A 13,003-nucleotide genomic window follows, 5' to 3' on the forward strand; every position below is an offset into this window, starting at 1 on the left:
GACCGCTGTCATATTGCTGAGTGCAGCATTTAGTCCAGTATGTGTCCCTTGAGAGATGGTTTGCGAAGAGAATAAATCTTTAAACTTATCCTATCTGGCATATCTTTGATCCTGGTGTGGAAATATTCCCAAAACAGGTTTCCAGCTTGAAAAACATCTCACCAGTTGTCACCATGGTAACCCCATTAACAATGGGTAGAACACTACCTGAATCCTGTGTGATCTGATCACATGACATACCCAGCCCACTCATTCACTTTCTAATCGCATTGGTGTGTAGATGTGTTCGAACTCAACAGAATTAAATTTTTGTTTGTTTTTTTGGCTTGTTAGTCTGTCTCATTAAACACAACTGCTCAGAGGATATGGATAAGCAACGCCCTTCTTGTGACAATTGCAAATACTCTTTCTCTGTCTGACCCTCACTCATTTTGTTGTGATTTTCATGAGAGAATCTGCAGAGATTTGATGATTTTTGACATTATTTACATGCCCCAAATATCACGAAGAGCAACTAGCTATTTAAAGCATGGTCATGTCATGCATTTGACAGGGAACTGGCTGCATGTACACCCTTATTTCTCCGGAACTTGGGACACCACTTTGTCTGTCTGCTATACAGTTTTCAGTGTATTTTCGCATGATGGGTTTTTGTGTGTGTGTTCAGCAAGAACGCAGTATTCCATGCTCCGGCGCAGGGGTGACTTGATCTGGTTTGTAAACAATTCCGCTTCTGCTGGAATCAGACTGACCTAACCCCGGCCGTTCGATGTACTGCACAGGTGGTTTACGTGATTATTTGTACGTTCTGATGTGAAAAGTGAAATATATTACTAATTTTTTCAAACATCCCAACATTTCAACAAATATTTCTTTCTGCACAAGAATATGAGGAGTGTTTTCCTTAACCAAGTCACTTTCAGGTTATTTTCCAGTGAGGTCGGAGGTGCACGAGGAGGGCCAAGGTCAGATGTCGGGGGTGGACGAGGTGGGGCGAGGTCAAAGTCAAGGAAATGAAAGCCTTTCAATCTCAAATCAAAGGTCCAGCTGTGATCAAAATATTTTAACTGGCCAACTTGTTTTATGATCTGTGCATTTTTTTACAGACTATGTATGTGAGTGGATACGAAGCTGTTTGTTATATGCCTGAATGGGATAGAATTTCAATCATGTTATTGCCATATGTTAAAACCCTTGTCACATTTTAAATGTAGGTCTTGTACCTGAATTTTAATTATCATTTTTAAAAAGTATGTCTTTATTCATTGACTCTTTCATGAAATAATATCCGTGACAGTCGTCGCCATGGCAGCAAGTTGTAGTCCCATGAGATTCTCATTGTACACCCCTGTGGGATATCTGGGTTAGAATAGGTCCCCAGCAACCTATGCTGGTCGTAAGAGGCGACTTTATCGATCGGGTGGTCAGGTTCGGTGACCTGGTTAATTGCGTGTCACTGTACTATGATAGCATTGATCATTGCTCACAATAACAATCACTGGATTGACAGGCCGCCTTTGTATAGCTGGAATATTGCCGAGTACGGTGTAAAACATAAAACTAACAAACAGATCTTAATGTACATGTACCCATGAAGATCCGGGTTAGAATAGGCCTTCAGCAACCCATGCTTGCCGTAAAAGGCGACTAACGAGATTGGGTGGTCAGGCTCGCTGGCTAGGTTTGCTGGCATGGTTGATGCATGTTATCGTATCCCAAATGCGTAGATCGATGTTCATGATTTCAATCACTGGATTGTCTGGTCCAGTCTTGATTATGTACAGACCGCCGTCATATAGCTGGCGTTAAACAACAAACAAACAGATCCTATTGTGCATGTATTTCATTTTCCGGTATATTGAAAACTATTCATTCTTTGGACATGTACGGAAAGTGATGTGCTAGTTTAAATTGAGACATTGGAAGTTAATATGGGTTCTCTCCGTGAGTATCCGACTGTCATTGTCGTTCGAGTCAAATCTTTCTCCTAAAATTGTCCTTAGTAAACCTATACCTTTCACCTAGGAAACAAATAACAGTTTTGTTTGGAACATACAATCATCATTACAGCAATCAGGAATCATCGTTACAAATAGCAATCAGGAGAGGGGTCTGTTGTGCAGCATCTTCCCAGAGGAAAGGGAGTTAACTGATTATTAAAGTCCAGTTTTCACCATTGTCGAACTAAGGACAGTGGCTATTACAAGTTATGTCCTTTCTATGTCCTTCCTATTGACCAATCACATTCCAGCTCTCAAATCGCTTGCATTTGCTTCAAACAAAACGGTGGTGCCTAGTGAAGATGATCTGATGGATTATCAAGATCGAGAATGTAATGGAACAGATCTTACCTCGAATGAAATCACTTGAGCACCTTGATTTAAAACCTGCAGAGATCTGGAAAATATATTTAAATATTTCGATGTTTTGCAAACCAGCAATAGACCGAAGTCTGCACTGCAGTCGTGTTGTTGTTTACATTTGGATTCCCCATGTCTGTTAATCCAGCCAAAAGCAGAGTTCGGAAAGTGTCGAAACTGGATTTTTATAGTCAAGTTACCTCCCTTGCCTCGGGAGGATGGTTGTGTATGATCTTAACAGTATTATTTTCATTTCATGTTGATTTGATAAAATTACAGTTTTAGCACTTCAAGTGTTAGTGATAGTTTGTGTGAAAAGTTAGATTTATGTCAGTTACTGTGACACGAGAAGTGTTAGTTTTCATGAACTAGCCTCTGCATGTCTAATTGTTCATGAATGAAATGACTACTGTATTATTATGATCCTGTATGTTCGAGTGTCAGTTTCCTTTGTGAATGATTCACCTCGATAGTATTCCCATCGTCCCTACTTCACAGGTTTGTGTACACTATGGCTGCTATTAATGTGGGGTGGTCGGGTAGCCTAGTGGTTGAAGCGTTTGCTCGTCACGCCGAAAACCCGGGTTCGATTCCCGACATGGGTACAATGTGTGAAGCCCATTTCTGGTGTCCCCCTGCCGTGAATATTGCTGGAATATTGCTAAAAGCGGCGCAAAACCATACTCACTCACTCACTCACACACACACTCTCTCACTCACTGCTATTCATGTGGCGAATGGTGGCAGTGTCTGTCTTAAATACAAAACGTCTCAATTTTCCGCTGAAACACATTCCATTGGGCTTTAAAGGCAAAATAGGGTAAAAATTATATGAATGGATCATTGAAAGTCAGTGATGACACCAGGTGTTTGCGAAAAGGGTAAGCATGTCCTGCCCTACAGGTAGCACCCGCCACTCACACAATTGGCATAAAGAGTGAATGTTTGTTGCCTTGTGCCTCACAGCAGTACTCCTGCCATGCAACTGCGGCCTGTAAACAAACCCGACAATCAAGTGATGAAAATCGATGTCGGATAATGAATTGAGGCAGTGTATTACTGATGAAAGTCAAATGAGCCCTACTCCTTGCAGGGACTTTGTGTGAACCCTCCTGCTGCTTGACATTGAAGCAATGTGTGGAGTAGATGACCACAATGCTGTGGTACATGTGTGAGAAATACTACCAATGTAAACTGAGTGTTCATTGAACTTAGCACTGTCTTGCTTGAAGCTGTCGGTGGCTTGATTTATTGGTTAAAAAAGGAGACCACACTGCAAAATATGGCATGTACTCACAGGAACGTATTGTGTACAGACATAGGAAGTACTGACGATGTAAAACCAGATTGTTGTGTGTCAATGCGTGTGGATTTTGGCTGAGTGGTTGATGCCTACAGCATGCACCATTTACAGACATTGGGCTTATGACCCGTGAAGATCCGGGGTAGAATAGGCCTTCAGCAACCCATGCTTGTCGTAAAAGGCAACTAACGGGATCGGGTGGTCAGGCTCGCTGACTTGGTTGATGCATGTCATCGATACCAATTGCGTGGATCGATGCTCATGATATTAATCACTGGATTGTCTGGTCCAGGCTCGATTATTTACAGACCGCCATATATATAGCTTGATTATTGCTGACTCTGTAATATTGTTGAAGGATTCACTCTCACTTTATTGAATGAGCACAGGTATTTTCTTGCATTGAGCTAGCCATGTTATGGGTATTGTGCACCACCAGAATGGTCTGAATGCAGAAGGGATCTCCTCTTCTCCAAATCATGCTTGTCAATACTGGCGACTGAAGTTGAGATCACTTCTTTAAGTGGCAGTAAAATTGGTATCCATCTCCCTTGTTCAAAGTGGGGATCTGCTGGTGACAATGGCTGGTGTGTGTGGACCACACTCAATGGAGCAAAACCAGGAAAAAACAGAATTCAGCTGATGGCATAGATTAATACTCCTACCTTCAGCCAATGTTTTTGTCTGCTCCAGTGCACCAGTGATCCACAAAACGATCATATCATCCTAACCAGTGCCCGAAATACTGCTTGTCTGCCTGCCCATGGCTGGTAACTTTTCTGCCAGGCTGCATGAAATTTTCCTCCACCTGCCTGACTATCTGGTAGTTTTATAATAACTCCTCATAGATTCTCAAGTCATTGTTTGCATTAAACCACTGAATCAAGACATGATTTGTCTCCCATTTTTCACGATTTTTCAGTATTAATAATGTCTGGATGCGGGCAGGTAACATTGAAGATGGGCAGGCAACATTTATGGGTCACCTGTCCAACTGTCTTTTTGGGTTTTAAAGTTTTTCCAAATACTGATACCAACCCCAATAGCTTAGCTTAGACTTATGACAGTCAAAGTACTTCGATCGTTTTGACAAACAGAAACGAGAGCTGCTTTCTTTGAAGGTCTGTAGAGGACTATAACACTCTATCTTCAACTACAGAACCTGCTACTACCATGGGAATGCAGATCTTAACCCCATTCCCTCAAATACTGAACCTGTCGTCACTGTAGGAATGTGGATCTTAACCCCATTCCCTCAAATACTGAACCTGTCGTTACTGTAGGAATGTGGATCTTAACCCCATTCCCTCAAATACTGAACCTGTCATTTCAGTAGGAATGTGGATCTAAAATACTGAACCTGTCATTACAGTAGGAATGTGGATCTTAACCCCATTCCCTCAAATACTGAACCTGTCATTACAGTAGGAATGTGGATCTAAAATACTGAACCTGTCATTACAGTAGGAATGTGGATCTTAACCCCATTCCCTCAAATACTGAACCTGTCATTACAGTAGGAATGTTGATCTTAACCCCATTCCCTCAAATACTGAACCTGTCATTACAGTAGGAATGTGGATCTTAACCCCATTCCCTCAAATACTGAACATGTCATTACAGTAGGAATGTGGATCTAAAATACTGAACCTGTCATTACAGTAGGAATGTGGATCTTAACCCCATTCCCTGAATTACTGAACCTGTCATTACAGTAGGAATGTGGATCTTAACCCCATTCCCTCAAATACTGAACCCGTCATTACAGTAGGAATGTGGATCTTAACCCCATTCCCTCAAATACTGAACCTGTTGTTACAGTAGGAATGTGGATCTTAACCCCATTCCCTGAATTATTGAAGCCGTCGTTACAGTAGGAATGTGGATCTTAACCCCATTCCCTGAATTACTGAACCTGTTGTTACAGTAGGAATGTGGATCTTACCTCAGGTCAGTGCTCATATGGAATATGCTTGAATTATATGTATGTATTATTTTGGATATTGCAGTATCATTTCATGATTGTGGATGTACTGGTATGCAATTAAGAAATAAATTGTTATCGAAGGAACATGGTTGATTTGTTTCATAAGCTTCTTGTAGACCAAAACACATTGGCAGCAGCTCATTTGGAACCCAAGACTGGTATAGTTCTTGGTGAAATTGCAACCAAGGAAAATATATTTGTTGGGTTTTTTTACTGAACGGCGTTCAAATTTTTTTATTTTGCCTTTCAAATGTCTGCCCCCAAAATTGCTGGCTTCTCCTTTCTGAGAAAAAAACACAGTAAGTGGTGACAAAGTACCAGACTCCCCCAGAACATGTAATGGATGACCCCCATCAAACAATTTAGCAGGAACAATTCAGTGTGAAGAGACAAAAATGACTTAATCAGGATATTATTGAAATCATATTCTCTAATCGACTATCATAATTTAATAACCACATAGCTTAACTTTGTTTAATTTGTAATGGGTGCTTCCATTTTCAGTTCAGGTGTGTCCAGGTGTAAGTGTAGGGTTGCACCTTCAGTGTAATGCTTCAAGACCACATTTGTATATCTTTCTGTGGCCTTTTTTGTATTTGTGCATATTCTGATAAGAAAAAGGAATACTCTGCAAGATATTTTAATGACTGCTGGATTCATATTTTGTCTTTTTACACTTTAGTTGATGTATGACATTGTATCCCAATTGCGTGGATCGATGCTCAGGATGTCAATCACTGGATTGTCTGGTCCAGACTTGATTATTTACAGACTGCCATCATATGGCTGGAATATTGCTGAGTGCGGTGTTAAACTAAAAAAACAAACCAAAAAAACAGGAATTCAGTATGGAATTAGGTAGCGGCAATCTGTGCTTGTCCTAAGAGGTGACTAAAACCAATCTTGTGGTCCTGCTTGGTGAAGTAGGATGTTGCTCATAATATCAACCACTGGTTTGTCTGGCTTAAATTTAATTATTTACCAGCGTCCACTATATTGGTTGAATATTGCAGCGTTAAACAACATACACCATCTCTTCACACTGATGTCTGTCCTACCTAGCGTGAAACGAATGTCATGGTGCAAGGTATCCTTCATGCATGGTTCCTGGTTATCCTTGTGTGGAGCCATCTTTATGATGAGAATACAATGTGTGAATTAGTTTGGTTTCATGCCGCTTTTAACAGTATTCCAGTTATATCACGGCATGTCAGCTTAATGTGGGAGAAAAGCCTGAAGTGATGCAGGTCTCAGACGTTACCACTTTGGTGAAACCCACGAGTACAGGTATGTACTGACAAACCTAGAACCATAATCGAGGCGAAACAGGATTTGAACTCACAATCCTAGGTTTCTGGCGCCTTAGACGACTGGGCCACCTGTGCTCCCGAGAAAACAATGGCCTCACTTGCGGATGTATTGACCAAGTTTTTCCTAGCTGTCAGCTGTGTTAGGATTTCCAGTAGTCACACCCACTTGAGTCACAGTCACAAATCCTTACTTGTGAACAGCATATGAAAATTCAATATTTCCCTGTTTGCCACCAGCAAGTGTAACTTGCTGATTGCTCCAAACATGCTTGCTGATCTGTTCACAAGGCAATGTGACCATTTGGTTATGTTGTGGATCGAGGACAGCAGATAAATAGTAAAAATATTTTATTCAAAGTGAATAAGTGGTTGTGTTAATATACATATTGAACAAAAAATATTGAGTTAGTTATCAGATTAAATGCTGACAAGAAAATAGCAAAACAAAGTTAAAAATATCACATTCAAAATATATTGACATATGATCCGAGAAGTTTTCCCATTTATTTAAAAAACATTCCACCTCTCCGTAAATATCCCAACCAGAATAAGTACCACATGACCAATTGTCATCCAACTCATTACCAGTGATTGTGCTTTGAAGACGACAGTGATTGTGATGTTTATGAAATGTATTATTTTCCAAAAAATACCTTAAAGAAATAACCTTGCCTAAAGTAAAAACAGTTTACCATCTTCACATGCTAGACCTTCATCATCTGTGGATGATGCACGTTTTGAGTTTGGCGTTAACAGTGGGCAGGATAAAGAAAAATCCATAGCATCTGCGACAAGGGTGATACCCAGGTCAGCTACATATATACATTGGTTTTCTTATTCATGCTCAGCTTTAGAAAAAAAAGATCACATGAAAATCCTTGTTAGAATTGGTCTTTTGCAACCCATGCTTGTCGCAAGAGGTGACTAACAGGACTGGGTGGTCATACTTACGGACTTGGTTGATACATGTCATCGTATCCTTTTGTTTGTTTGTTGTTCAATGGTGGTTATGACGGCGGTCTGTAAATAATCGAGTCCGGACCAGACAATCCAGTGATCCATATCATTGGGATATGATGATATGCATCACCCAAGACAGTGAGCCTGACCACCCGATCCAATTAGTCGCCTCTTACAAGCATAGTCGCCTCTGACGACAAGCATGGGTTGATGAAGACCCAGTCAACCCCGGATCTTCATGGGTCTCATCATTTCCTCATCATGTCCTTATTGCATAGATCGATGTGCATCATGTCAATCAATGGGTTGTGTGGTCCACACTATATACTCACAGACTATTGTCATGCACCTCGAATATTGCTGAGGCGATACAAGTCCAAAAAAGAAGACGTGTTGGTAAAAAAATATAAAAAAGGAACTCGAAACAAAACTCTTTGGTTGGGAATACAACAAATAAGTTGCTTGCTAAAGACATGTAAAAGTTTTGTTTAAAACTGATTGTTATGCCTCAGTCACATTTGCTGCAGCGGCTGTGGGGTTTAAAATATCTACAGCCAATAGCAATTATAGGGCCGTCGCAGCATTCCCGTGGTCACATACTGTAGTAGTCACATATGTTAGGGTAGCCTTACGGCGTCCCTGCGGCGGCCATAGGTTTTTGACAAATACCAAGGTATAGCCGCTACACAGGGCAGCCGCACGGCAAACGCTAGGCCACCGTATGCTCAAGGTATGATCGCCGTGGAATCGCTCTACGGCATGGCTACAGCGTGTCTAATTGTCTATTTGCTACAGCGAACCTAGAAATTAAAAAAGTTATAACTCTGTGCTATAATCCCACGGCAACCCCTACGGCCTATAAAAGATAGCGATACGCCCTAGGGCGACTCTGCGGCCCGCTGCAGATCCTCTGTGCCCACCGTAGGTATCCACTAGGTCTGGCGTATCCTAGCTGTAGAGCAAATGTGACTGAGGCATGATTGTGCCCTGCTATGGAAAAAACAAAGCTATAGGCAGATTTATGTCTTACGGCTGAGTGTAGAGGTTATTTTTTTTATAAAAATAAAACTTTGTTATTTCCACCCACACCCAACCCCAAGGTGAGATATATACTACTAAAAACAAGTTAAACAATGCCCACAATTAGAAGCAGCCATGACAGCTTAACTATAGTCATATGGTAAAATCGGGTGTGATGTAACTTCTTTTGATTGGTACATATTCAAGCGGGCAAATGGATGGATTTAACTAAGTAAAATAAGCATAGTTACAGATAGGGGCTGAATATCTGATATTTTGGGATGCTCAGATTTTTTTTCATAAAATAAATTTCGCAAAAAAATATTGTTTGCAAGACCTTGACCTGCAAAAAGAAACCATTTGTCACAAGAACAACCTTGATTGGTTTCTTTCATGGAAAGAAATCTTAAAACAGTGGTTAGAAATATATTCTTTTCCTTAAAATATTAATATCCCTGACCCCAATGAGATTATTAAAGGGTTTGTTCCTTTGTGATGTCAACCACAGTCGACCTGTGAGTCTATACATTCATGTAACTGGAGTATTTGATTCATTCTTCTTCAATCTCATTAAAATCAGATCTTAGTTCTCGCTATCGCTAAACAAAGATCTGAGGACATCCCATTAGGGGTCACGTCAGAACGACCTTTCATCCGACCAATCAGAGCGTCGCTTACTAGATCATGAAAGTGACAGTTGGAATGTGATTTCTAATCATGCAGCCTCGAAAACTTTAGAACGGGGTATTCCGAACGATAGTTACGGGCTTAACGATCTATACAATCTAGAACATATATTAGCTATTCAAGAATGTTCTTTTGTTCAGGTTTCAAATTTTTAAGCGAGAATTTGTCAAAATATGATTCGAAGCTTAGTCGCCAATTTGAAATTAGTGCCGTAAAGCACGAGAAAGCTGCCTTCTGATTGGCTAATGTCGACTTCTTGTCAGTAATTCCATTGGTCGGTCAGAGTTTGCAAAAGGTCGGTCTGACGTGACCCGTAATGGGATGTCCTCAGATCTTTGTTTAGCGGCAGCGAGAACTAAGATCTGATTTTAATGGGATTGATTCTTCTTAAAATATACACTCTGAATAATGTATGATGATCACACATGTAACATGTGAAAACACCTTTATCACACATGTAACATGTGAAAACACCTTTATCACACATACTCTACTCCAAACAAATCAAAGAACACCCACAACTGGAAGGCAGTGTGTTGCAATACCCACCAGCCATGACAGATTTGCTGTAATAATATGAAAACAAATTGGTGTTCTTTAACTTCTTTTGAGCAGTATATATAAAAATCCCCTCCAACAAACACAACACATTCACACCTTTGCATACAGAGTTCACATAATACAGGGTGCTTGAGTTAGCATGGTTAACATTCAAACAATATACTCACTTCAAAATGGTATGTCCACAGAATTAGGAGATTGAGCGACCATGAGCGAGCTACGCACAAATATATAGAATGGACACAGAAAAATAAAAATATTGCATACCAAGGGACGCACATTGTACATTCATTCTACCCAATGTTTGACAAAGCTCCTGTTATAAAAGTTATTAGCAACTACACATGATTTCATTACTTTACAGGACCCTCATATTTCATATAAGGACCCTTGAAAATAAGTATTGGGGTCCCCTGTACCCCTAGATTTGTAGGTCAAGGTAAAACACTGCCATGAGGAATACATTTTGACTTAGCCCTGAGATTGTCAGTAGGCATGGGTCATAGACCTTTCACTTCTGAGCAATATGGATATCCTATCAGAAAATTTCAGAGGGAAACTCCTTTGCACAGGTAAGGGCTCAATGACCCTGGCATCTCCTGCTAATGGCCTACCATTCAGCAACTTGAATACTGAATGCCGGGAGTGATATGTAGCAGAACAAATATAATATGGTTGAAAGAAAACAATGGTACATTGACAATATCAAGGTGGTCCAAAACGAATTGAGCTCTGAGTATTATGCTGCCTTTAACAATGTCTGAGATTGCTTCCAGGGAAATGTATACAGAGATGTATACAAGGCATTGTACACACGGTACACTCTCCTACCCAGAGTTCCATGTGACCGGCAGCCAGCCAGCATAGTACCTCTGCCACAGGCCAGCGCCATGTGACGATTCGTCACATCTTTCACAGTTCATTCATATTGAATATGCTTTTCATCCGTTTCATGTTTGACAAGTCTACACATTTTCATGAACAAATGTAAAAGAATGGTTATGGTTCATTAGAAAGTATCCTAATACGTTAAAATCTATTTGTTTTTGCGTAGTTATCCTTTGTTTACATTGGTTGTACAGCTCCACGTGCAGTCTTCGAAGCCCAACGGAGAGCTAGCGATACGGTCACATTGATTTATAAATATATATTGTCATGAAATTTACTGTCGCAGTGGTAGTAGCATATCTATACAATTATGCATAACAATATGTTAAGCGCCCCCAAATACTTGCATTAGTCCGTTCTATACTGATTTCTGAAAAAGCGTGTTTGTTTACAAACAAGAGAAAAGTCCGGTCATGTGATATGCAAATTAGCCTGTGGCAGTGGTGTTATGCTGAGTCACCACTGCGCCGGAGTGTTCACACGTGAGTGTATCAGGAGACTTGTATACAAGGCATCGTACACACGGTAGTTTATAAGGAGACTTGTATACAAGGCATCGTACACACGGTAGTGTATAAGGAGACTTGTATACAAGGCATCGTACACACGGGAGTGTATCAGGAGACGTGTATACAAGGCATCGTACACACGGTAGTTTATAAGGAGACTTGTATACAAGGCATCGTACACACGGGAGTGTATAAGGAGACTTGTATACAAGGCATCGTACACACGGTAGTTTATAAGGAGACTTGTATACAAGGCATCGTACACGCGGTAGTGTATAAGGTGACTTGTATACAAGGCATCGTACACACGGAAGTGTATAAGGAGACTTGTATACAAGGCATCGTACACACGGGAGTGTATAAGGAGACTTGTATACAAGGCATCGTACACACGGTAGTTTATAAGGAGACTTGTATACAAGGCATCGTACACACGGGAGTGTATAAGGAGACTTGTATACAAGGCATCGTACACACGGGAGTATATAAGGAGACGTGTATACAAGGCATCGTACACACGGGAGTGTATAAGGTGACTTGTATACAAGGCATCGTACACACGGAAGTGTATAAGGTGACTTGTATACAAGGCATCGTACACACGGTAGTTTATAAGGAGACTTGTATACAAGGCATCGTACACACGGTAGTGTATAAGGTGACTTGTATACAAGGCATCGTACACACGGAAGTGTATAAGGAGACTTGTATACAAGGCATCGTACACACGGGAGTGTATAAGGTGACTTGTATACAAGGCATCGTACACACGGAAGTGTATAAGGAGACTTGTATACAAGGCATCGTACACACGGGAGTGTATCAGGAGACGTGTATACAAGGCATCGTACACACGGTAGTTTATAAGGAGACTTGTATACAAGGCATCGTACACACGGTAGTGTATAAGGTGACTTGTATACAAGGCATCGTACACACGGAAGTGTATAAGGTGACTTGTATACAAGGCATCGTACACACGGTAGTGTATAAGGAGACTTGTATACAAGGCATCGTACACACGGGAGTGTATAAGGAGACTTGTATACAAGGCATCGTACACACGGTAGTGTATAAGGTGACTTGTATACAAGGCATCGTACACACGGGAGTGTATAAGGAGACTTGTATACAAGGCATCGTACACACGGGAGTGTATAAGGAGACGTGTATAGAAGGCATCGTACACACGGTAGTGTATCAGGAGACGTGTATACAAGGCATCGTACACACGGTAGTTTATAAGGAGACTTGTATACAAGGCATCGTACACACGGTAGTGTATAAGGAGACTTGTATACAAGGCATCGTACACGCGGTAGTTTATAAGGAGACTTGTATACAAGGCATCGTACACACGGTAGTGTATAAGGAGACGTGTATACAAGGCATCGTACACACGGGAGTATTATTTATCG

The 13,003-nt window shown here is 40.8% G+C and overlaps 1 protein-coding gene across 1 annotated transcript in view; it reads left to right on the plus strand.

The window, feature by feature from the left end:
• Positions 1 to 1,789, plus strand: part of LOC139479169 (mediator of DNA damage checkpoint protein 1-like) — a 34,975-nt gene extending 33,186 nt beyond the window's left edge. The window contains exon 24 of the mRNA XM_071261957.1: positions 918 to 1,789. Coding sequence (XP_071118058.1) covers positions 918 to 1,017 — 100 coding nt within the window. The 3' untranslated portion in view covers positions 1,018 to 1,789. The remainder of the gene's footprint in view (positions 1 to 917) is intronic.
• Positions 1,790 to 13,003: the final 11,214 nt, after the last annotated feature.

Source organism: Haliotis cracherodii, unplaced genomic scaffold (assembly GCF_022045235.1).
Source record: "Haliotis cracherodii isolate W230 unplaced genomic scaffold, xgHalCrac1.p SCAF_4, whole genome shotgun sequence".
NCBI lineage: Eukaryota > Metazoa > Mollusca > Gastropoda > Lepetellida > Haliotidae > Haliotis > Haliotis cracherodii.